We start from the raw sequence: 25,844 nt of genomic DNA, 5'->3' as shown, positions 1-25,844 counted from the left end.
CTACAACTTGCTTTTCTTTAATTTAGCAATAGATTATGACTTTTTTTTAGTTTCAAAATATTAGACATGTATGCTGTTGCTTTTAATGACTGCATAGTATTCCATTATATGAATAGTTCATAATCTATTTAATCAATTTATTATTGATAGTGTTTTAACAGTAAATTAAATAGTGATATTTTAATATCTGAAACCCAGAAATCACAAAAAAACTAAGTTTAAATAAAGAATAATAGAGCACTTTCAGTTAGTCCACTGATTTCAAAAGGGAGAACATGTTGAGCAAATTCAGAAGGCTTTTTTCTTACCACCATCCACCAGAGAAAGGATCTCAGCTTCAAATTTAACCCTAACCAAAGGGAATCTGTCAGCCTAGCAGCACACACACATCTCATCTCAGGATAGAACATTTGATGGGTGAGGTGAGAAGCCACAAAGCAGATCTTGAAGGATAGGAATTTAGCCTTCAGCCCAGAGTCTGACACTGCCTGAACAATTTAGAGGCTTGGATAAAGTGGAGGTGGTTGTTTAACAATGTTTGCAAGGACATTTAAGGCATATTGGTGCTTCAAGGAACATATTGGTTGCTTTACAATTTTTTTTTAATTAGCCAGGCATAATGGTGCATGTCATGTCACTGCTATCTAGCCTGAGCAACAGAGTAAGACCCTGTCTCAAGAAAAGAAAAAAAAAAAAGTCTTGGGCCTCACCCTCAAAGATGCTGATTCAGTGAGATCAGTTTCATCAACCATTCTCCCCCTAGAGGACAAATGCCTTCTGAAAAGGACTCTAATTAGTACCTGGCTCATAACAAGTGCACAGAAACTCGTTGTCAAATAAATTTTAATGATTTAAATAAAGTTATGTGATTTAATAGTTACAACCATTAATTAGTTTAAGGAATATTGTTGAATATCTACATAGTGTAGTCAGCACTAAAAGTATGGAGTTAAAAGAGACAGTCAAGGTCTCTACTTATGGGAAGCTTTTCTCGGGGTGGGTGAGATAATAAACAGAATAACATGTGGGCCTAAATTCTGTAAGAAAGTAAAACCAGGTGAATTAGAGATAGGCTGGGAGGCTACTTTAAATGTGATTGTCAACAAAGAGCTCTTTGAGGAACTGGCATTTGAGCTGACACTTATGAAAATAAGTTGTCAAAGATGAGAAAAGCTAGGTAAGAGCACTCCAGTCAAAGGGACCACTGGCACAAATGCTGTAAGACTGGAGGAAACTTGGACTGATGCAAAACAGAATGAAGGCCCTTGTGGCCAGCAAACAGTAAAGAAGACAGAGTGGAATAAGATGGAATAAGAGGGATAGGCAGAGCCCGAGGAAAGGAGTTTGAATTTCATTCAAAGTCTAACAAGGAGCCAAAAGAGATTTTAGCAGAGGAGAGGCATGATCTGATATATAGTTTGAGATCATTCTGGCTGCTGAGTCATAAAGGGATAGAGGAGGGTGGGAGGAGTGGGCCACAGAGACAATGGAGGGACCCATCAAGGCTACTGTAGTATTCCCAGGGAAAATGATAGCTTGGCCTAGAGGGATGGGGTGGAGTTAGAGAAAAGTGCATGGAATTAGAATATGGCTATGAGCTAAGGGATTGCATGTGGAGGTGGGAGGGGAAGAAATGAATGGAGGTTCTTGATTCAGTGGTTGAGAGGAGAATGGTGGTAGTACTGTTTGCTGAAAATGAGAAAACTCTCGAGAAACATGTTTGGGAGAAATTTTGAGTTTGATTTTGAGCACGATGAGTTTGAAAAGTCTTACACATCTATCTGCAGATGTCAAGTAAGCAGATAGATTTCAAGTCTGGAGTTAATGTAAAAATCAGAGCTTGGAGATACTAGTATCACCTTGTGTTTGTATAATATTTGTATAAGGTTTCAACTATTTTTTGCTTATATATTCTTACAAAGATAGTTAACTTTTTACTTGAAATGCATGAATTCTAGATGCATGAATTCTAGATGTCTTTCAGCCTTTAGTAAGCTGGGTTTGGATAGCCAAGTTATACTTTATTATTTTCATTTAAAGATTCCAAAATAATCATCCCTCTAGAAATGACCTGGTAATCCAAAACATTTTTAAAGGTCTAATTTTTTTTTTTAACTATAAGCCTGTTTTTGCATCAGGAATCCAAATTTAAAGGGAAGTTAATGTTTAACTGCTAAGATACATAAATATTCAATATCAATTTTTCACTTTGCCTCTGCTCCAGAAGGATTCTAGTCTTGAGCTGTAATGCATATACTGTCAGAAATATTACCACTCTCCACAAAGTATAACAGCCTCTAGGAGGAGAAGGGAACTTAATTAGAAATTTCCACTTCAAATACAATTTATAGTTCATTCACTCTGAAACATGCTGGAGGGTATTTGAAAAGTTTAATGCATAATGATCTGTTTGTCTCAAGTTGTCAACAAAATACATATTGAGCATAGAATATATTTGTTTATTAAGCATTAGAAGGGACCTCTGAGATTCAGTATAAGGCTCTCTTTCTAGATAAAGAAACTGAGGCCCAGAGAGATGAAGGGACTTCTCAAAGTCAAATAAGCTAACAGCATGACTGGAACTCAAGACTCCTAACTCCTAGGATTGTGCTGTTCTGTTTCAGTGCCTTCACCCTAGCACTTTTCCCTGGTCAAATGAGCCTGCATTGAGATAATTTTATACTCTCCCAAGTCATCCTCTTTGTGTACATCAGGAGAGGGTTCAACAATAGCTAATAATTATGTGCCCTTACTAGGTGCCAGGCACTGTTCTAAGTTCTTTACATGTATTAACTAATCTAACCTTATAGCAACTCTGTGACATGGTACTCTTATTATCCCCATCTTGTGTATCAAGCTTCTTCTACATCTGGGTCTAATTTGACGAGGGTACTGACCATAGGAATATGAAATCTAAAATGATTTTGAACATTGGCCACATCTCTAAGCTTCAGGTAGATATTTTCCAACTGTCTGCAGAACTGTAGATATCCAACAGACATAGCAAAGTCAACATGTCTGAAACAAAATACATTATCCTCTCACCCAAACCCACTCTCCATCCTGTGTTCCCATCTTGATTAATGGTATCATCACACCTCCAATCATCCTAAAGCCTTTTGACACCTTCCACATCTCCCATTTTCAATCTGCTCAACATCGTAAATATTATTTAAACTCTATTTGGCTTCCAGAAGTATTTGAGGAGAATAGCTGCACAGAATCTTCCTCTGTTTTCCTGTCTCAAATTTGTGCCACATCTCCCACCCTCAATTCCACCCTCATTTGCCTAATTTGGGCCTTAATTATCTGTATCATTGGTAACACTTCAATAGTATCACATCTGATTATCTACTGGGATAGTTCCTACCCTGTCCTCACTTAGTTCATTAACCCCAGTTTCTCACTGTTGCCAGAGTTATTCTCCGATAAACACAGGTCCAATTGTGTTAAATGCTTCTGTAAAACCCTTCCATAGCCACTTATTGACAAAACTTCTTGCCCTGGCATTCAAGGTCTACTTCTGCTGGCAGCATTTTTTCTTTCTCCCTATCTATGTTCTATGCTAGCCATCAGACTGCTCACAATTCAACATTGAATGTGATATTTATAGTTTCCCTGTTACCCGCATAAGTATGTGATAAGATCATTTAATACATGTGAGTTTGTTTATTCTATTTGTTTGTTTATGTATCACCTTGTTCAGTAACAAATGTGAGGTGGGGAAACAGTTTACTAACTTTTGAGATGTTATTTTTAAGCCATAGAAATAATTAAATTTACAACACAGGGGACCCTAGAGATGGTACACCCCAGCACCTTCATTTTTCAGAGCAGCTCATTAGCTGGCTTGAATAAGTTGATGGCAGAGTTGGCAACAGAACTTATATTTTCGCTTCATTGCCTCTCATCACTTCAGGAAAAATGAAAACAGATTTTTTTCCTTCTTGAGAAAGAATGGGAGCCTTCTACATGTATTTAATACACCTGTAATACATCTGTTCATCTTACTATCCATAGTCGCTCTGAATAAAATAGAAATAGTTTGGATCCTACCCCAATTTCTTCCCTCCTGCCCCCTGCCACCTTGCACCCAGACCCCCAACTGTGAAATTATTGGCTTGAAACAGTCCCCTGTGTTCTGTACCTGTCTCATTTTAATTGAAATGTGGTGCCAATTATCTAGCCTTTTCCCATTTGGTTACTCCTATGTATTTTTTTCACAGTTAATAATTCTGTGAAATTTGTAGGTCTTACCTACTTTTATTCTAAGATAGTCTTCTATCAAACATATTCTTTGGTTTTATTATTGCTGATAAAAGCCAGTTAAAAATCCTGGTTACATAGATAATGGATATGCTATAATACAGATAGCAACTATTTAGTAAGTACCTACCATGTACCAAATATTATTTTAAGCATTTTATTTGCTTAAACTCTAATAATCCTGATAACAGCCTAACAAAAGAAGGGTTCACATCTTTTGATGCATATGAGGAAACAAGTTCAAAGAGATTAAGGAACTTACCCAAAGTCATAGAGCTGGTAAGGGAAGGGACCAAGATTTGAATCCTGGCCTTCCCGGGTCTAAACCTAGTATTCTTCCCAGGACACTGCTTTCAGAGCAGGCAGATGACATGAGCTGTGATGGAAAACCTTGGCAGCCGTGAGCATTTGCTCTGCCTTCTGAGCAGCATCTACAAGGGGGTCCATCCAACCCCAGAGTCCCGCAGCCAGGCTGGCCATAAGCACATGCTTCCTGCATATTCCCTTCCTGTGCATTCTCTCTACCTGTAAGCACTCCTGGGGCACAAGAATGATGTTAAAATAATATTTCTCCATTTTAAGCTGAGGAATGACTCCTCATTATGGTCAAATATACTAAAATGGTTTATCATGCCCTGGATCACGAGATCCTTGAGAGGCTATGTCATGGTTAAGAATGCAAACGCGGCCGGGCACGGTGGCTCACGCCTGTAATCCCAGCATTTTGGGAGGCCAAGGCAGGTGGATCACAAGGTCAGGAGATCGAGACCATCCAGGCTAACATGGTGAAACCCCGTCTCTACTACAAATACAAAAAATTAGCTGGGCATGGTGGTGGGCGCCTGTAGTCCCAGCTACTCGGGAGGCTGAGGCAGGAGAATGGCATGAACCCAGAAGGCGGAGCTTGCAGTGAGCGAGATAGCATCACTGCACTCCAGTCTGGGAGAAAAGAGAGAGACTTTGTCTCAAAAAAAAAAGAATGCCGACACTTAAACCACACTGGGTTTCATTCCTGACTTTGCCATATGTTAGCAATGTACCCTCGGACAAGTTACTTAATCTGTGCCTCAGTTACCACCTCTGTAAAATGGGGATTGTTGTGTGTTCTTACTTCACACAGTTGTTATGAGGTCTAAGGGAATTTCTGTATATCAAATGCCTATAACAGTGCCTGGCACATATTAAGTGTTATGTACATGTCAGCTACCATCATCACCATCATCATCTTCTTCTTCTTCTTCTTCTTCTTCTTCTTTTCCTTCATCACTTCTTTCTCACATTTGTTCCTCCCTTATCTGCCCTTCAATAACAACTGCTTCCTGTTCTTCAGATGTGCAGGCCCTCTCTCACCTCCAGCCCTCCATATGTGCCTCCCTTTCTGCCTTGAATACTCTTGCCACTCATCTCCTCACCCCAATCTCTGCCTCTGTGAGAACCTCCACCCATCCTCACCTTGCTAACATTCATGACCTCATCTCCATGTCACTTTCTCCAGGAAAGCTCATTCCTCCTCATCCCTTGGTAGGAATGCCTCCTCTGTACCCCACAGGATTCTGACTTTTTTTGTGCTAGCACTTACCACCCAGCATTTAATCATGTGTTTAGCTGTCACTGTCCTCCACTGAACAGCACATTGCTTGACAATGGCTATGTGTCACTCTAGTTCATTCTTCCCTTAAACTGGAAAGTGAAATAACTAAGTGGATACTTTTTTAAAAACAAATTTATTTCAATACTCTGTTTATCTCTAGGCACTATAGTAGGCACACATTAAAAGATAGTACAGTGAACCATAGGGTGAGCATCCATATTGCCATATTTGATCTCACATTCACTTATCTGAGTCTCTAATGAGATATTACATTATATCAAGATGCTGGAAATAACACCCATAAGAGATAACAAAAAATGGAATTAAGAAACTAGGGAAGGAGAATTCCCTGACACTGGAGGTATGCAAGCAGAAGCAAATGGTCACTTGGTGAGAATGATATGAAGGGATGGGGAAGGGAGTGGGATCACTCCCTGGAAAAGTGAAAAATGTGTTCAAATATTAGGATCATATAGAAGAAGAAATGGTATTGTTTTGTGAGCCATCAGAGGGCAGAACTGAAACCAAGAGGTGGAAAGAAAGATTCAGCACAAAGAACTGTTTTGTTTTTTTCATTTGTTTGTTTTAATCACTGGAGCTGACCCAAACAGAAAGGATTTTCCTGAAAGGCAGTGAGTTCTTCATTAGTGCTGATCCAGTGTCACATGGAGGTTAGATGATCATTTGCCTAGGATAATGCAGTGAGAAAATATTATTCACTCATCTACTTGCTTATTCACTCACAATCCTCTTTTGTTCTTTTGCACCTATTATTTGCCTGACCCTATGCCAGGAACACAAGTTCCAATAAGCAGAGATCTGACTTTTAAGGAGCTTATAAATAGATACATTCCACAACTCAGTTTGAATTGAGTCTTTAAGAACTAGAAGAAGTTTTCCAGATGAGGAAAGAGTGAGAAGCTATGTTCTAGATATGGAAAATAGCATGTGCGTAAATGCAGAAATGGCTGAATCAGAGAAATTTTAAAAGGTCAACATAGTGAGGGACAAGGGTATAAGAATGTGTTTGAATCAGCCTAATGATATAAATTGGGGTTGAAGAAGATCACAAGACTTCCTCCATTTTGGAAATCCTCTGATTCTGATATCATTCATTCTATAGCACTAAGAAATAGACAAATATTTCCAGAGAATCATCATGTATTCAAGGAATAAATGCGCCTAGTGACAGAAGTAGCAAATATAATGATCATCTCTTAAAAACAAAAAGAAAAAAAATTTGACCTTGGGGATGGTAAACCACTCATCTTCACATTAGGATGTGAAAAACAGCAGCAGCAACACAACTAGAAGTCAACTAAAAGTGCTCAAATTTCTATTCATTACCAATATTATTATGAAAAGGATACCGAAACATATGGAATATATATATATATGTATGATTAAGGAACTTACCCAAATATATATATATATATATTTATATATATATATATATATTTTTTTTTTAGACAGAGTCTCACTCTGTCCCCCAGGCTGGAGTGCAGTGGCACGATCTCAGCTCACTGCAAGCTCTGCCTCCCAGGTTCATGCCATTCTCCTGCCTCAGCCTCCCAAGTAGCTGGGACTACAGGCGACCGCCACCATGCCTGGCTAACTTTTTTTTTTGTATTTTTAGTAGAGACGGTGTTTCACCATGTTAGCCAGGATGGTCTCAATCTCCTGAACTCATGATCTGCCCACCTTGGCTTCCCAAAGTGCCGGGATTACAGGCATGAGCACCGCGCCTGGCCAGAATATAAATATTTTAATGATCCAATAAAAGTCATATATATAAAGAGGTAGCAATAAATGAAATCGTTCTAGCTTGACAATGCCTTTTGCTTTAGCCCTACATGATCTAATCATTATAAGTTGGGCCATAATTTCTAGATCAGGTTGCTTTTGGACCACCACAGAGTAGAGTGGCAAAACACACCCAATCATCTGCTGCCAGTCTCAGGGAGCTTGACTTATGCCCTTGAAAGACAGGTTTCAGAACTAGAATCTTGTAGGCATAGACCCTCGGAATTAGACAGGATATTAAATTACAGTGTAAATTGGTAGTTAACTCAGGAGTATTAGTTACACTATTTTAAATCCTTAGCGTCTTTCCACCATATAAATTTGAGTAAGTCAGTGAGTCTCTGAGCCTAGTTTTCTTATCAGTAAAATGGGAAAAATAATCCCACCCTCCTGAGGATTAAATGAAATAATATATAACTATCTCTGATGTACATACCTGATGCTCAATTAATGTTAACAATTATTATTATTAATCTCAACAATAATTAATGGCATCCAATCTTTGAGAATGTATGCTTCAAGAAAAGAATTTTTCTTGGAGAGGAGAGGACTCTAAACAGAACTCTAAGAATCCATGCATCCAGGTGAAAAAGAAGCAAAAAAAAAAAAAAAAAAAAAAAAAGCAATAGTAAATACATGAGGCTGTGTCACACTTGGTATTTTAAAATGTCATATCAATGATGTAAACTGTGAATACTTGAAAATGTTATTTGTGCAAGGTTTACTGATAAAAACTCAAATCTCAGGGGTAGAAATAAGAATCAAAGTGATCTTAAAAAGTTTGAACGACTGGAGAAGAACACGTTTGCTAAAACCAGGGAAGAAATCAACAGGAATAAGGGCAATATGATATTTTTCAGGATAACAGCAGCAACAAACCTCTCCAAAAATGCAGAGGCCCATATAGATTTGGGCCTAAAATGAACAAGATTGTATTATTGGTCCAGTGAAAAAGAAACAAACTCACATATTAGAGCACATCTGCTAAACTAGAAAGAACTCTGGGCTTGGCAAGAGGAACCCTTGGCTGGTCTTATCCCTATGCTAACTTCAGTATGACTTTGGGCCAGTCCCTTCCTTTACGGGGTTTATCTCTAATATATAAGTGCTAGACAAACAAGTTTCTAAGGCTCTTCTAGTCCTAAAATGTTGTGTTCCTCTTTTTAAAAAAAGCATGAAGTAACTAATATATTGCACTCTGTGTTGGTTAATTTCTATTAGATTTTATTTCATCACTTATAATCACAGCTCTTTGAAGAAATGCTAAAACAATAGTAATAGATATTATTTGCTGAATGCCTGTTTGTACCTGCAACAGCCCTGATAGGTAGGTAGGTAGGTAGGTGTACTCCTTTTATAGAAAAGGAAGCTAAGGTTCAAAGAAGTTAAGTGACTTCCCCAGGTTACCTAGGAAACCTAGGTAGACTTGAGATTTAACCCGTTTTGTCTTAACTGCAAATCTTTGTTCCTTCCCATTTTTCCATGCACTTTTCTTAATGCACTGAAAAAAAAATTCAGAGGATGACTAGAATGATGAAACGTGTAGAAATCTTATGCTGTAAAGGAAACGTCCAAGAAATTGTGGCTGTTCACTTGGTTCTCACATCAAACATTAAAGTATATTCCAGTTGATTAAGGATTAAATGGCGAAAGATTAAACTGTAGTTTGCTACAGGAAAACATGGGTAATTTGTTAAATAGATTGGTGAAGAGAAGATATAATCTAAAACTCAAGAGCCAAAAAAGAAAAGGAAATTAAATAAGACTTCACTAAACGTTTAAAAATTCACTCTATGATAGGAAATAATGTACAAAAGAAAAGTTAAAATACAACAGTACAAATAACAAACTAAGAATATTTGCAATAGTTACCTAAGAAGGCACAATAACATTCTTCATTTGCAGATAATTTTTTGAAAGAGCCAACTGCCTAAACAACAACAAAAAAAAAGCAAAATAAATAAAAAGGAATTTTATGTAAAAATAAATTCAAATATCCAATAAACATATAAGAAGATGCCTAACTTTATAATTGAAGAAACGCGAAATTTAAAAATAAAATTGTTTACCTATCAGAATGGAAAAACTCAAATGTTGAGGTATATGTAACTATTACAAGAGTGTGAGGAAGTTGAAAATCATATATTATTTGTTGGCATATAAATTAATACTACACTTTTAGAGGCAGTCTGGCGATACCTATCAAAATTTGACATTCATATCCTTTACTCAACAACTTACTGTTAGATGATATTTATTACCTCATTGTTTATAATAGCAAAATAATGAAGCTACCTAGCTGTCTATCAGCCATGCACTGGTAAAACAAATTGTTTTTCATTGAATAATAGAACACTCATAGTTATTAAAAAGAATGAGGTTAATTGGAAGAAATGTGTAAATTAGAAAGCTGACTAAGGTATATTAGTAAGTGGAAAAAATCAAGGTGTAGAACATGATCTTATTTGTATAAAATTTTAAATTATATATTTTATAAACTGGCTTATATTCACAACAAAAATAATTAGTAGTACATACAAGAAGCCATTCACATGGTTACCTTTGTAGAGAATAATAGGAGGTAGGGGAGCCTTTTAATTGTATGTCTTTTCATTGTGCCTTACTTATGATATATGGATATGATATGTGTATATTAATTTTATTTTTCATATCAATACACTATCTGGGCAATTAGATTATGGCCTGTTTTTGTTTTCTTGTTTATTAGTTTCTATATGTTTAATGAATAAATAATCATTTTGAAAATGTGCAATAGCAAATTAAAAAAAAACAAGTAATACATATACCCTTTCACCAAGAAGTCTTTCCGGGGAATTTATCCTTCAGAAACACTTTTATAAGTGTTCATAGTAGCGGAAAAACTGGAAACAACCTTAACCACATCAAGAGGGAGCTCACTGAAAAGTGCTCGCACATCCATAACATGGAATACTAGGCTTTCATTAAAAAGGTAGAATGATATGAGCTGATATGATAATGAAAGATGTCCAAGATACATTGCTCAATGGAAAGCAAAACAAAAGCTGCCAAATTTTATATGATATCATCTATTCAGTTAAATAAAAAGGCAATAATATATTGAAATATGTATGTAAGGAAAGCAAGAGAAATAAAGTCATGTGCTTGCATGTGCATATAGTGAATCTTTAAAAAGTACACACAAGCTGGAGGAGGAGGAGGAAGGAGGCAGGAGGAGGAGTTGCTGGAGGAAAGGCCAGCGCAGCAGTCACGCCGGTCCTGGGCGAGGAAGCGTAGCCCGGCCACCTTCGGAGACGGGCTCTTCCCTATGTTGCCCAAGCTGGTCTTGAGCTCCTGGGCTCAAGCGATCTGCCCACCTCGAACTCCCAAAGTGTTAGGATTACAGGCGTGAGCCACCGCGCCCGGCCGACCATCTCATTCCATCATGCCAGAAGTGAATCCCCTAGTATTTTCATCCCTTGGATTAGGTAACTAGTCATAATGAAGAAAATTAGTTTTAAAACCTTCTGGAAATCTTTTAACTTGAATAAAAGTAAAAAATAAACTGATTTCATGGTAGTACAACAACCATCGCTAGCCAGTGACTTTGGAAAGATAATTCCTTATTTGGTAGCTGCTATGGTAAAGATACGGCCAACTGCGATATCGACAGGGAAAATGAAAAAGGTGGAAAAAAAAAAAAAAAGACAGATCAAAAACCAAAAGCTTGATGGGTACGTTAAAAAGGTGGCTTTCTGCCAAACAGAAGCCAAAAGGCAAGGCGGGCAAACCCTCTGGGAGCTCTGCCGATGAGGACACCTTCTCCTCCTCCTCAGCCACGATAGTCTTTAAAGACGTGAGAGCTCAGAGGCCAATAAGGCCACCTCCCTCCGCAGCCATCACTGCCCATGCCATGGCCTCTTCGACCCACAAACTCTGAGGAGACGTGCATCAAGATGGAGGTGAGAGTCGAGGCCACTCTTCCAGTCCGAGTCCACCCCTGAATGGCGTCCGGAAGGATTTCCACGACCTTCAGTCTGAGACCGCATGCCAGGAACAAGCCAATTCACTGAAAAGCTCGGCTTCTCAGAACGGAGACCTGTATCTTCGCCTGGATGAACATGTGCCTGTCGTTATTGGACTTCTGCCTCAGGACTACATTCAGTATACTGTGCCTTTAGATGAGGGGATGTGTCCTTTGGAAGGATCAAGTAGCTATTGTCTGGACAGTTCTTCTACCATGGAAGTCTCTGTGGTTCCTTTTCAAGTGGGAGGGCGCTCTTTCCCCGAAGATGAGAGTCAGGTAGACCAGAACCTAGTTGTTGCCCCAGAGATCTTTGTGGATCAGTCCATGAATGGGTTGTTGACTGGCATCACGGGAGTCATGTTGCAGAGCCCCAGAGTGGGTCACGATGATGTCCCTCCACTCTCACCATTGCTACCTCCAATGCAAAATAATCAAATCCAAAGGAACTTCAGTGGACTTACTGGCACAGAAGCCCACATGGCTGAAAGTATGCTCTGTCATTTGAATTTTGATTTTAACTTTGCTCCTGGTGTTGCAAGAGTTTATGTCTCAGTGCAAAGTAATGGTCCCATGGTAGTGACAAGCCTTACAGAGGAGCTAAAAAGATCTTGCAAAGCAAGGATGGTACTGGGGACCAAATCACATGTTGGGAGGCAGAAGGGAAACTAGCAATCCTGCCAGATGGTTCTTTCCTTGATTGGGACAGTTCTGAAGACTGTTACCTTTTAAGCTTGAGCTTTCACCCCCATGGTAACACACTTGACAATAGACTTGAGCACTCAAATGGTAGGTTTAGCTTTTATGAACAGCCAGATGTGGAAGGGCATACATCCATAGTTGATCTAATTGAGCATTCAATCAGGGACTCTGAAAATGGAACTTTTTGTTATTCAAGGTCTCAGCTGCCTGGATCTGCAACTTACTTTGTCAGACTGGCCAAGCCAGTGTCTCGGTTCATGCAGGTACACTCGTTGCAGTACCTGTGTCGTTTTGTTATATGTCAGTATACCAGAATAGACTTAATTCAGAAACTGCCTTTGCCAAACAAAATGAAGGATTATTTACAGGAAAAGCACTACTGAAAGACTGAGAACCCTGCATCTTGCACTTTGGAAATAAGAAAAAGAGATTGAAACACAGTTTACAAACTTTCATTGCCATCAAAATCTTTTGCTGCCATAACTATTTCAGTTTTATGTATAAAAGAATCATCAGTGGTGGCTCATGCCTGTAATCCCAGCACTTTGGAAGGCCGAGGCGGGCAGATCACAAGGTCAAAAGATTGAGACCATCCTGGCCAACATGGTGAAACCCCATCTCTACTAAAAATACAAAAATTAGCTGGGCATGGTGGCGCGCGCCTGTAGTCCCAGCTACTCAGGAGGCTAAGGCAGGAGAATTGCTTGAACCCGGGAGGCGGAGGCTGCAGTGAGCTGAGATCGTGCCACTGCACTCCAGGCTGGGCAACAGAGCAAGACTTCATCTCAAAAAAAGAAAAAAAGTCATCAGTTTGTTTAGGGGTGGGGAAGTGTCAGCAAGGTGTCGGGTTTATTTTGGTTATTTAAAAAGGGAAGTCTTGAGGTTTTAGAAGTGTGAATTATCTTTCCTCAATGTGCAGAATAATCATAATGTGAATTATCAAATTCTCCTCAATGCCGCCCCCACTCCTGCCCCGCCCAGTCCTTTGCTGCTATCCACTGTGATTTTTGTGCATTAAACAGAATGGAAATTGCTATGTCTTCTTAAATGGCCCATTTTCAAAAGATAGTGTTGAATAAACATAGCTGTGTGATGAAATGCAGAATTTACGTATACACTGAAGATAAGTTTTTAATCTATTACTTTAAAAAGATTTATTTAGAATCATGAATTGGCATAATCTTGGGTAATGGAATGGAGATCTACAACATATCTTCTAACAACACTTTTTTCTAAATTATTTCTTAGGTTGTGCTAATTTTATTGGTTGTGAAAAGTTGAGCTTTTCTGTTGCCTTCATTTCATCTGCTGCCTTCATTTTCATCTTATAGTTTGCCAATTATAATAAATGGCCTTACATTTAAAAATTGTAAAGAAATGTTTACCACCAATTTAGAAATTGTTGCCTTTTCTGTCATTAAGCTCAGGTACAAATTGCCATAACATGAAAACTTATGGAACTAGAATTATGATTAAAGAAATATTAGATGATCATAAAAGAAAAAGGTGTACACAAAAGTAGTTACCACTGGAAATGGAGACGGTGAGGGAACTTTTACCTCTTCCTTTTAGACCTTTCTGAAACAGAATTTATTGCCATGATCACGTATTATTCTTTTATAAAAAGTTAACCTTAACTGTTTGACAAGAGAATAAATTATTTGGCATGTGAAGTTTGTGTAATTCAGCTTCCTGCAGACAGTAGCCTGGATCTAATTACCTTTCCTGTCTCTTCTGGCTGGCAGAGTCATAGTTCTGACTCGTCAATAGCCTAGACAGTGTCTGAAATGACTATATCTACCAAGAATAATTCAAGAATAGATCTGAAATTTTATACTTTAAGGGGGCTTTAGACTCATATAGCCTAACAGTCCCTTCCCTCCAAGGGAGGAGAAAATTGAGGCTCAGAGAGGTAGTATGACAGTCAGCAAGAAAGTGGCACAGCCAGATCAGGCCTAGCTCAGTGGACTCCCCAATGTTACCATGTAATCAATGCTTTCTGTAAGGAGTTCACCACACTAGAAAGCCAAGGATGAGGCAAGGAAAATTACAAAAGAGAATAAGGAGACGTTAACGAAGTTATTATGAGAGGATCATGATGTGGAATGTAAGCATATGGATGTCCCAGGCCTGATGGGGAAAACAAAGTAGTAACCCCCATCTACCACCCAATGTCATTGTCAAATAGGATTGATGAAAAGCAAAATACGATTATATATTTTGAATGTATATAAGCTAATCAGTTCTTTTATTCTTCTTTCATAGCCCATATCAACCTGCCCCATGAATAAAAGGAAGCAGAATTCTGCTATCATCTGCAAAAAGCTAGTTTTTTGTAGGTTAGAAAACCATACTTACTGTGTGTTCATCAGAAAAACTTCTTGAGGGCTTATCTTGTCTCCGTTTGTTCTCCACTCATTGTCCCTCTTCTGGGGCAGACAGAGAACTCTGTCATTGGAGAGCACTTATTAATTACACTGTATTGACTTAGACTGAATTGATTCAAGAAAAATTTTAGCATTTGCTTCTTATTAAATTTGACTTAAGAATGCTTTTCACCCTGGCAGAGTTTGGAGCTTTTAAGACATTTCTGTTTCTCTTTCAGTATGGGACCCAAAATGGGAGTTAGCAATAGCTAAATAAACTCCAGGAACTCTTTATTTCATTTTGTCAGAATTCATTTTAGAATTGTATATGAGAAATAGGACAGTCAAGTATATTTTAAAACAAGGCTTAAGGCTGTCTAACCAGGCTCAGGATGACAAGGCTAGGCAATTGACCACAGAGAGGGATTTGGCAACCAGCTGGCCCCATTTTATACCATGTCTCCAGAATCTCACCTGAATGTTTTAATCTTTTAGCATATATTTGTCTGTTTACATTACATGTGTCTCTCTTTATCATCCTGTTTTCCCTCTAATTTTGAAGGCTCATATTTATCCCTATTTACCCTAGAAATCTAGGAAGCTCACAGAGGCATATTAAATGCATACACTAGAACATGGATAGATAAAAATGTTTCCAACCCGGTCAGACCGTGGCACAAACACCACAAAGTGAAATTTAATGTCTCTCCTAACTAAAAGTGATTAAGACAATGAAAGTCCACAAACACCTGAGTAGGATATGAGGGGTTTCTGAGGCATGTGGTATAATGTTAGCCTGGTTTTGGGGAAACTTTTTTCTTCTATCAGGATAATATGCCTTATGAAATACCAAGATTCTCTGGCTTCCTGTCTTTCAGGTGAATGGCATTGACCTCCGTGGTGCATCCCACGAACAGGCAGCTGCTGCACTAAAGGGGGCTGGACAGACAGTGACGATTATAGCACAATATCAACCTGAAGGTCAGTCAGAACTCAAACTAATAATGTTCTGATATGTCTCTGTGTGGATCTGTACCCTCATTACTAATAATTTTTATTAACTAGAGTCACCATCATTGGTGTTTTGTAAACCTACCTATAGTGAAAAATTGATGGTTCATGTCCAAAGAACGTGAACCGTGGCTTTGTTACCTCCAATCTTCCAGGAAAATATCAGACAGTTAGAAAGGCCTATGAAAATGTGAATTCAAATAAATAGCAACCAGCATCAGCTTTATTTCATTTATATTCTTGTGTGGTACACACTTTCGGTCACCAATGGATACTGTAAAAACAGTTAAGACTTAAGAAGCAAAAGGGAGAGATTTCACCTACAGAAACAGACCAGTAGACCATATTCTGTTCTCATGGCATTAACTTACTTCTCATTAACACTAACATGGCTTTTGGAGGTCCTTGATTGATTTTTTTTTTTTTTTTTGCCTTTACTCCTACAATATCCCTTGTTTGAAATAAATCACTATAAACTGTGAGACTCAGTGAGATCATGTAAATTAGATTAGCTAACTTAAACTTGATGAGATATCCTAAATTGGATTAGCTGTGCCCTGCTCTTTGGTTTATTTAAACATCTGTTTCTGTGTTTAAAATGAGGCTCAATGAGACAACTGGGATGTTACTTATTGTATGGTTGATTTCTTAGAAAATTCATATATAGGTTGCTCCTTTGGAAATGAAACGTACTTAATGTAAGCACACAATTATGGGTCAGATCTTGTTATTAAAAAAAGAAGAGGAATATGGCTACTGTCTTCAAGAAATGAAGTGCATTGCTTTTGGTCCATATGGCTAGCAAAGAGGAGTATCAAACAGCTGAACATGAGAGTATAAGATGTCATCAAGGAAGAATCTCTGTGCATATGAGTATTAGGAGCTCCTTTTCAAGTGATGATGTGTTAGCATCAATGGGTCTATTGTTGTTTGGAAGACTGAGGTTTGTGTCTTGCCTGTGACAGCTTAGATCTTACCATTAATGGTGGCCAATCACATGGTCTGCCCATGAATAAAGAAAATATTTTCTTCCATGCATGTTTTGACATGTTACTTTCAGTTGTGCCTGGCTTTAGAATTAGAATTTGAAATTAATTTATTCAAAATTTTTAATAAATGTTTTTTCCTATGTGGCCTAGGCCAGATATGGCCAGAGAGTGGGAAAGAGGAGATTTGTGATGGCCACAGATAGAGGATGGCAACACCAAGGAAACATTCTCTTCTCAGATAGTTTTGAAAAGTCTTTCTATTTGTTAAATATTAGTACACTTGTATTTCAGTAGGGACAAATGCTTTAAAAAGTATCCATTATAGGCCAGGTGCGGTGGCTTACGCCTGTAATCCCAGCACTTTGGGAGGCTGAGACGGGCGGATCACAAGGTCAGGAGATCGAGACCATCCTGGCTAACACGGTGAAACCCCGTCTCTACTAAAAATACAAAAAATTAGCCAGGTGTGGTGGCTGGCACCTGTAGTCCCAGCTACTTGGGAGGCTGAGGCAGGAGAACAGCATGAACCTGGGAGGTGGAGCTTGCAGTGAGCCAAGAGCAAGGCACTGCACTCTGGCCTGGGTGACAGAGCAAGACTCCATCTCAAAAAAAAATAAGTATCCATTATAAAGCTGAAAATTAAAAGATACATGCTGGCACCATTTGAATAACAAGTTCTACTTCATATAGAGTAAGAACTTTTTCATCGGGATCTTCCATTTTCTTTATAGCTGTTTTTTTCAGTCTCAAACTGTATGCCCTTCACCATCACCTGACATTGCAGCATAAATGTCCCCATTTTCCTGTTTCTGAAAAATCTCATCTCAAACAATTCTGCATACGATAAGATGGTTAGAATCATAGACAAGCAATTAGAAGCTCTCGATAGTGATCAAGTGTCCAAATAACCTTGAACAGAATTATTTCAAGCTTTAAAGTTTACAAAAAAGGACAAACATGTCCCTGTTCTATCAATGTAAATCTTCATCTTTCTACTGGAGCTTCCTTACATCTTGGTTTCCTTTAAGCAATATGTTTAATTTGGTTACTATGCTGTAGTTTATCAAGATGCTTGTTCAAAGCATGTCCTATAAATCATACAAATTGATTTTTAAAGTGCTTGTAAAGAAACCTGCAAATAACAACAAGCTTTTTACAAAATGCCAAAGAACAGATTGGATTCACAGAATGACTTCTCTGTTTTAATAGCCTAACTGTATACTAATCTGTTGCAGCTTTAAATTAGTTGGAAATGTGGTAATGGCAACATCAAGCAATCGGATTTCTTTCCTCTCCTATCCAAACTTTACGTGTAACTGAGCCTTAATTTAACTGCAGTTTTCAATGAAAAAGTGATTGAATTGTTGTTTAGAGACATTTAAATTGTATAACAGTTTTAGGAAATAATGAATAATTTACCTTTAAAATAACAAATGAAGAGTGCCTCATGAGATTCCATTAGGAAATTCTCACCAAGTGCCCTTTATCTGCACCCATATTGTGAGTCGTTCAACCCTTAAGACAGTGCTGAGAGATGATTTTATTGGCATATCTTTTAGTATGATCAAGAATTAGGCTTTCAGTAAATACATTTTTCAGTCATAATCAAATGCTTTATCAAAAACTCCCTAAATGTATTTCTCAGTATTATCAGACGCTCACAAAAATTTGCCCCTAACCTTAAGTAATAAGCATAGTCTTTGTCTTCAAGGACTTTTTTAATTTAGTTGAGGAAAAGAGATTTTTATACATTTAATAGAGTATGGTTCCTGGTAACATATGATCAAATTGAATGATCTTAGCAGCAGTATTTCTAAGAATTATGGAATGTCAGAGAAAGGATAAGCCTGAAGGGGTCAGGACAGTGCAAGAGTGCACCATGGAAATGTGGAAATGGAGCCAGACCTTGAAAAATGGGTGAAATTTCTATTCAGGAGTGGAGGGAGAAAGAATATCTTGCTAAACTACAAAATTGTGAGTTCCATGCATGCAGACATCATACCTATATTTTGTTCACTGATAGCTCTATCTCTGGTGTCCTACTTGGTATTTCTTAAAGAGTTGATGAACTAGTGGATAAAAGCCTACCATTCCTCAGTACCTGAGTTTTCACTTGAAGGTAATTAAAGGTTGAAGGGATTCTTCATTTTTACTACTTGCGCTTTTCATTTTTGCTTCAAAGACATAAAGGAATTGCTAAAGAAATGTGTATTGCAAAATAGAAAACCATTTCCAACTGTGTTCCTCATAGTGCTTAGCATATTTTTGTGATAATTATAAATAATTTATAAAATGTGTAATTATCATAATGTAGCAATAAATGTCTTCTTTGGCAAGTTTCACTTCACAAAGCGAGATCACAATTTTACTCACTTCTGCTTAAAATGAGCTTGTCTCCAGTTGTCCACATTGCTCTATCCATCCTCAATCTTATTCAATGTCTGGTTCATGGTGGTAGAATTGACACCAATTTGAAGAGTCATATACGATGTTTTTCTCTGGTGGTGTGATTGTGATTCATTTTTGCCATCTTTTAAAATTCAATTTTATCATGCACTTACTTTGAAATTAACATGTATTACTTTCATAAGAAGAGGAAAATAATGAAGTTGTTGTTTTTCTTTCTTTCAAGAGGATTACATATGTTGTACTTCAATAATAATTCCATTTAAGCACTATGCGAAGTTAATTATTGTAAAACCTTTAATTACCTATACCCAGTTAGTGAAGTTACTGTAATGCCACTTCACACAAGGAAATATAATGCCTTACACACATGTGCACCCACAGGTACCCCTTCCCTTTCCTTACCCTTCCCAGACACTTTCCCCTTTGATTTCAGAATTATCTTTCTAAGAGATATGACACCAAGATGCCTGTGCACTAACTCCTTGTCCTTCACAATATATTCCCAGCCAACTTCTGTGCTCCATTCCCCACTCACCCCTCCACCACCCACAGTATCAGCCTTTCTCATTGTCCCCCTGCTACACAGGACTGCTCTCTGTTCTTACACTTGTTCCTGAACTATGCCTTTGCTCTGTGGAATCCTCTACCCAGAATTGCCTTTCTCCCTTTCCACCTGCAGGATTCCTACTCATCCTGAGAGCCCTCAGATGTCAATTCCACTACAAAGCCATTTTTAATCTGCTTAGTCAGCATTAATTGATTCTTTATCTGAGTTCCCCAAAACTGTATGTAAATACCTGGTGTGCCCATTATCACAGTTTGCACACCTCTCCACCCAAGTGAGCTCCTAGACAGCACTAGGAGCTGTGATAGACTCTTCTATCACTCATTTTATATCTTGTGTTAATCCATGCAATATGAATTTGACTATGGTTTATTAATGAGTTATTGAATGGGTCTGCTCTTAATTTAAATGCAATATAATGTTTTCAGTGTGTTGACATATATTAATAGTAGGTGCTTAAGAAATGTTTGCTGAGTAAATATTGAAGGAATGGCATAGGGTTTTTATATTAGATGCAGAGATGGTAATTGAATCCTGGTTTGGACATTTGGTGTTGACACAGTTTTTAGATGGTGCTTTTTGGTTTTCAGTTATAAAACCTTTAGCAACCCTAGTAGATAAACTCCATTTCCCCTGCATTGCAGAAAATCTACAGCTGTTGTTTTGAAATATAGCACAAAGACAAGATGATTAAAGCACTAACATTTTTTTCAAGTTCTGAAACTCAACTTTGACACCATTGATGAATAAAAAGGGAATTGATTACAACCTAATTATACATTTTTCAAAAAAGATAACACAGCATTTCCCCAAGTCAGATCAGGGCAAATCTGATCTGTATTTGCTGCCTTCTTTCTAATAATATCTACATTTATTGTGAGATAACTGATTAGGTTTGAAATAATAAGCCACAGACATTGACTTGGAGAACTAGGTAGGCAGTAGCTAGTATTAGCTAAAGCTCAAAATGGAGTTAAGAGCCAAGTGGTCCCTGTGAGAACCACAAATTCTTTTGCCTTGAATATGACCTCTCAGGACATTGTTGGAGAGACTGCAAGGATTTCAGAATGGCCTGCAGGTAGAAGAGAAGTCGTGGATGGTACAGTCCTTACCAGTGATCAGGAACTTCAGTAGATAGTGAAGGGACCTGATTTCATCCACCCTTTATTCTTTAATAAGGTACTGGAGTTGAAAGAAAAGCCCAAAAAGCAGAGCTGATAATTGCTTGGAGACTCATAAGTGTAGTCTGGTTTATGGAATCGTGGCAGAGTGACTACATGGTTCATTTATTCATTTATACATTCATTCAATCAATAGGTATTTTTTTTCTGGATACATAATATGCCTCAGTCCATGTTATAAGGAAATAACAAAGCAGTGAACCAAAAAAGCCCCTCTCAAATAAATGTAAAATGTGTCACATGGTGATGAGTAGTATAAAGAAAGAAGAAGCAGGAGAAAGATGATAGTGACAGAGAAATATATAGTGGGCAAGGAAAGCCATGCTAATAAGGTGATATTTGAACAAAGATCTAAAAGAAATGAGGGAGTAAGCTATGCAGGCATCTGAAGGAAGAAATGAATTATTCTAGAGTTTTGTTCTACTAAATGTTGTCTACAGACCAAAAGCATAAATATTAAATGAGAGCCTTCTTAGAATTGTAAGATCTCAGGCCTCAACCCAACCCTACTGAATCAGAATCTGCATTTTATCAAGATTCCCCAGATAATTTGTATGCACATTAGAGTTTGTGAGGCGTTGCCCTAACATACTTGGAGACCCTGCAAAAATTGTCACTTGTCACTGTTGGGTTGGACTCTCTCTACCTGGAGAACTGGGCAAAGTCACATGAGGCTGCATCACTAGATTTGATTTCTGGCATGTGTCACCCAGTGATTGGTCATGGCTCAGTGGTTTTAGTAGGGATAGGTCAAACTGCAGGAGATCTAAGAAGTTCATGTGCCATTCAGCTCTACTTTGTCTACCCCGCCCATCTAAATACCAATATCAAGCAAATTCATAAGTCTTGCTAGAACTCCTCAGCTAGTGAGACAATGAACCTATTCGGGCTTCATTGCCTTTAGTTATGACCTCTTTGGCAAGTGAGTTTAGAAGCAGTGAGTTGGGATGAAGTAACATTGACTCCTATCCTCACAGATGCCTCTATGAACCAAGGGAAAGTCATTAAGCCTTCACTATAAAATTTGAATAACTTACCACACTTTAATGCAGAAACTCATGTAAATAATCTATTTCACTCCTTTTAAATTGTGAGCCTAATTCAGAAGGAAAACTATTTCTTCTTTTCAGCAATAAGTGAAACTCTGATGTTATTTGGGGTAACCACTGTCACAGAGCTTAAACCACAGTTGGACACCATGGTACATTTCTCTATGGGGTCAAAGATATAATGAAAGCTTGACATGAATATGTAATTTATCCCTTGAAAAATATAGACACCTTCTGTACCTGAAGGTTCTCAGAAATGAAAGTACATACGCCATCCAAGAAGCATACTTACAATGCAAGACATATTTCTTTCTTTAAATCAACATCTATGTAGGCTTATGCATATGAATGAGCAGCTGTGGCATGTTGAAACATTTTCCCAACTCACGTAACTGCATCACAAATACCCAGGAAAGATTTTTAAAGTCCAGCTGTGGATCTTGATCAGAAATTGCGTCAGAATCATCAGAGAACATTTAAGATAAGCTTTCAGAACAGAAAGTACTGTACATGACTTAGACTGGACAAGACCAGTTTTCTAGTGCAAATTCCAACTTAGGTGAGATAGAAGCATAAGTTTCATTACTTGAAAGTTTTGTCACTAACATTACATCTTTTCTTTGCATTTTTAATACATAAGGAGAAATGAATGCACAACCTAGTTAACTTGATAGATTCTATGTAGTTTAACTGGAATCACTAAGAAATAGAAATTAAAAGTTTTAAGAATCCTTAAAGATCATCTTGTCAAGTTTACTCATTTCACAGATGGAGGAACTAAAGTTTAGCATCTAGATAGGAAAGCCATTTAATATTTTAAAATTGGTATAGCTGTTAAAGCTGAGGCTAGCCGAGCAGTTTGTAATTTCCTTGATTTTTAAAGTTTACTATAGTAGCTCATGATGGGAAGTGGCTTTAATAGCCCAAGGAATGGAATTCAATTATATTATTATGATCAAATGGACATAAAGGGGTCAAAAAATTTCTGAGGGAGCCTCACCACTTTCTCATGCATACTGCATCACTTTCATTTCTAGCATGTTACTGTTGTTAATTGCTATTGTTTCTGTATCACAACTGAATGATGTATAAATGACAGCATTATTGTAAGTGTAGGCAACTATTGTTAATTTTTAAAATAGCTACAAATCTGGAAATAGTTATTTTTTTCAACAAATAGTTCAAATATATTACAATTTTCCTCTTTCCATCCTATCTTCTTTGTGCACACCCTTTATCCAGCCAGCCAGCCAGCTGCTTATCCATTCCTTTATCTGTTATCAATAAGCTTGTCTTTAGTGATACTCTTTATTGCCAAATACTAAATTTCACCTAATATGTTACATTAATTATGTTCTAATTAATCTAGTTATCATATTCTAATTTTTACTGAAATATCAGGAAAGAAACTTAAATAAAACTTTACATGACTCTAGATTTTTATTGCTTAGACATTTCTTTCTCCACAACTCTCTCCTACACAAGTACACATTCTACTAACAGAAAAATGCCTCTGTCAGCAACTAGACATTTCCCAGGAAGTCTCTTCACTTATTGTATCCTTTTAATAGCCTTCTCCTAGTTGCTTTTGTTTCCTCCCCAACCTCCATCTAACCCATAGCAGCGTAGAATATGACCAAAAAGATGATTCCTGAACAGTCTGCAGATTCATTCATGAAAGGTCCTTTCCAGATTCCTTAATAATTAATCATGCTGCATACCTCTCCCCATGCCCAAAAGCCAGTTTTTTACCTCGAGTAATATAATAAGGACAAAAGCAGGTATCACTTCCTAACTCCTAACTTAGAAAACTCTCTTCATCTCATCTATCCTGGGAATGCTACATCTTTAACTCATATCAAAGGGGTTAAAAATATTTACAAAGCTGATTATAGGTTAATAATAGATATAGCCTCCTCTCATTGTATGATTACAGTTCCCATCCCCATAAAAACTTTCATTCCATAATAAAGTATATTTATCTTTGACAGTTTCATCTTGTGATTTTGTATCATTTTGAGGGGTATCTTGACATTTAGTGACATAAATCAGTCACTCATGAATACTGGAAAAAGCCAAATAAATCCTTGTGCTAGAGACATTTTGACAACAAGGAGACCTCTTAGATTCACATCTATCATTAGCAACACCCAGATCAAATGCATGGAAATAAAGGGTTCTAATACTACTCATGACTCTACAAATATTACAAAATGAACACAGATCTTCACTAGATAATCCTTCAATTTGATAAGGAATTTCAGGGTGTTAGAGAACTGTAAAAGAATGTTCCACAGAGATATGCAAAGAGGACTATAAAGCAAGACAGCTTTAAAACTTTCTGACTTCACTCTATATTCTGGGTGCCTAGTATAGTTTACCCTCACATCTCTTTGAATAGCTATTTGTCAGTCTTCAAATTTAATAATGAGTAATGAGGCACTTTTCTTGTCCTGTCCCTCAGTCTGCAACTTTATTGAGCACACCTAAGTCATATCAGTTTTCTGAACATGGATTCCATTGTTTGTTAATTAAGGTGGTTCAAGAGATTAGTTTTAAAGCCCTTTCCAGCTGATGTTCTATGAAGTTTAGTTTATTGTGTCTTCTAATTAAAACATGCCATCAAATAACAATTATTGCAAGAAGGTAATTTCTAAATGTTTCCTTTTTTCCCCATACATTTTAAACACACAGAAATTATCTTTCACCCACTCGGAAGAAGGGGAAAGATCTGTATCTGTGTAATTTGCTGTCTCTGTGTACCATGGGATTTGAAACATTCAATAATGATTTTAAGTTTAATTCAAGTAGAAGCATTTATTGTTTATTGGGGGTTTCAAGATTAACAACTTACCGTTCTTGATCTTTTTGTTTATAGAACCATTGTGGCCTAAATCTTATCAGTTTAATAAATTAAATGGTAATTGCTAAACTTGCAAATAGATTTTTTGAGGCTGAAGAAAAGTAATGTAAAAAATAAATTTCAGGACATTAAAGATGCAGAAAGCTGAAATAGTGGAGATGTCTTGAACTGTCAGAATCACAAGTAGTGGCAGCTTTAGGGTGGAAACTCAAGCCCAAGAAATAGGAAGTATACATCTTTAATGTGCTTTATAGATTCCTAATTCACATAGAATTCCTGATAGACTCATTACCTAAGTCTTTAAAAGACAAAAATTCCAAATTGCACTTTGTTTCAAGATAATCTCTTATTCTCCTCTTAGCTTCCTCACATTTATCATGTTCCCATTGCTAAAAGTAATTTACTTTATTACTAAAGAATTGCTGGCACATTGGTAAAATTAAGCAATGGCAGGACAACATTCATTCATTCAATCTTTATTCAGCTAATATTTATTAAATTATTCCAGTGAGTGACATGCTGCCTTGCACTCTGGAGATACAATGGTGAGAAAAATAGACATGGCCCCTTCCTTCCCTAATGGACCTACAGTCAGCCAAGTAAAATCACACTAACGAATTATACAAAGTGAATGCTCAAGAAAAAGAAGAGAACTTGGATCCAAAATCTTAAAGTCTAGGTACTCAAATGTACTCAGAGAATACTAAACCAGACCAAACGAAGACAAACAAAAGCTCTGACCTAGAGGAGAGGGTCAAGAAGACATTCCACGGGAATAATACTTTCTTTAATCTGAAGGGTGAGTAGGTATTGTCAAAGCATAGCAGAAAAAGGAGTTGTGAGGAAGAGTATTTCAGGAGGGAAGGATATCTGAAGTGTATCTGAAGGAGAGGGGATGGTGCAATGGAGGGACTGAAAGCAAACCAGGGAATGTGGGAGAAACACTGGAGGAGGCAGAAGAGAGAAGCAGAGACAGATCACACAGGACTGTGTTATTTCTCCTAAAAACAATGAAAGGACCTTTGAAAGGTTTTAGGCCTGAGGCT

General features: G+C 37.5%; 1 protein-coding gene and 1 pseudogene across 15 annotated transcripts in view; both read left to right on the top strand.

The window, feature by feature from the left end:
* DLG2 (discs large MAGUK scaffold protein 2) overlaps positions 1 to 25,844 on the top strand; it is a 2,182,864-nt gene that overhangs the window by 1,830,092 nt on the left and 326,928 nt on the right. For all 15 annotated transcript variants that reach the window (XM_054441573.1, XM_054441571.1, XM_054441577.2 and 12 more), the window contains one exon: positions 15,610 to 15,712. In XM_054441573.1, the coding sequence (XP_054297548.1) occupies positions 15,610 to 15,712 (103 nt within the window). The remainder of the gene's footprint in view (positions 1 to 15,609; positions 15,713 to 25,844) is intronic.
* Positions 11,141 to 12,748, top strand: LOC129008979 (suppressor of cytokine signaling 6-like; annotated as a pseudogene).

Source organism: Pongo pygmaeus, chromosome 9, assembly GCF_028885625.2.
Source record: "Pongo pygmaeus isolate AG05252 chromosome 9, NHGRI_mPonPyg2-v2.0_pri, whole genome shotgun sequence".
In the NCBI taxonomy this organism is placed as follows: Eukaryota; Metazoa; Chordata; class Mammalia; order Primates; family Hominidae; genus Pongo; species Pongo pygmaeus.
Note: the sequence above shows the minus strand (reverse complement) of the source record. Positions and strands in the feature narration are given on the sequence as shown.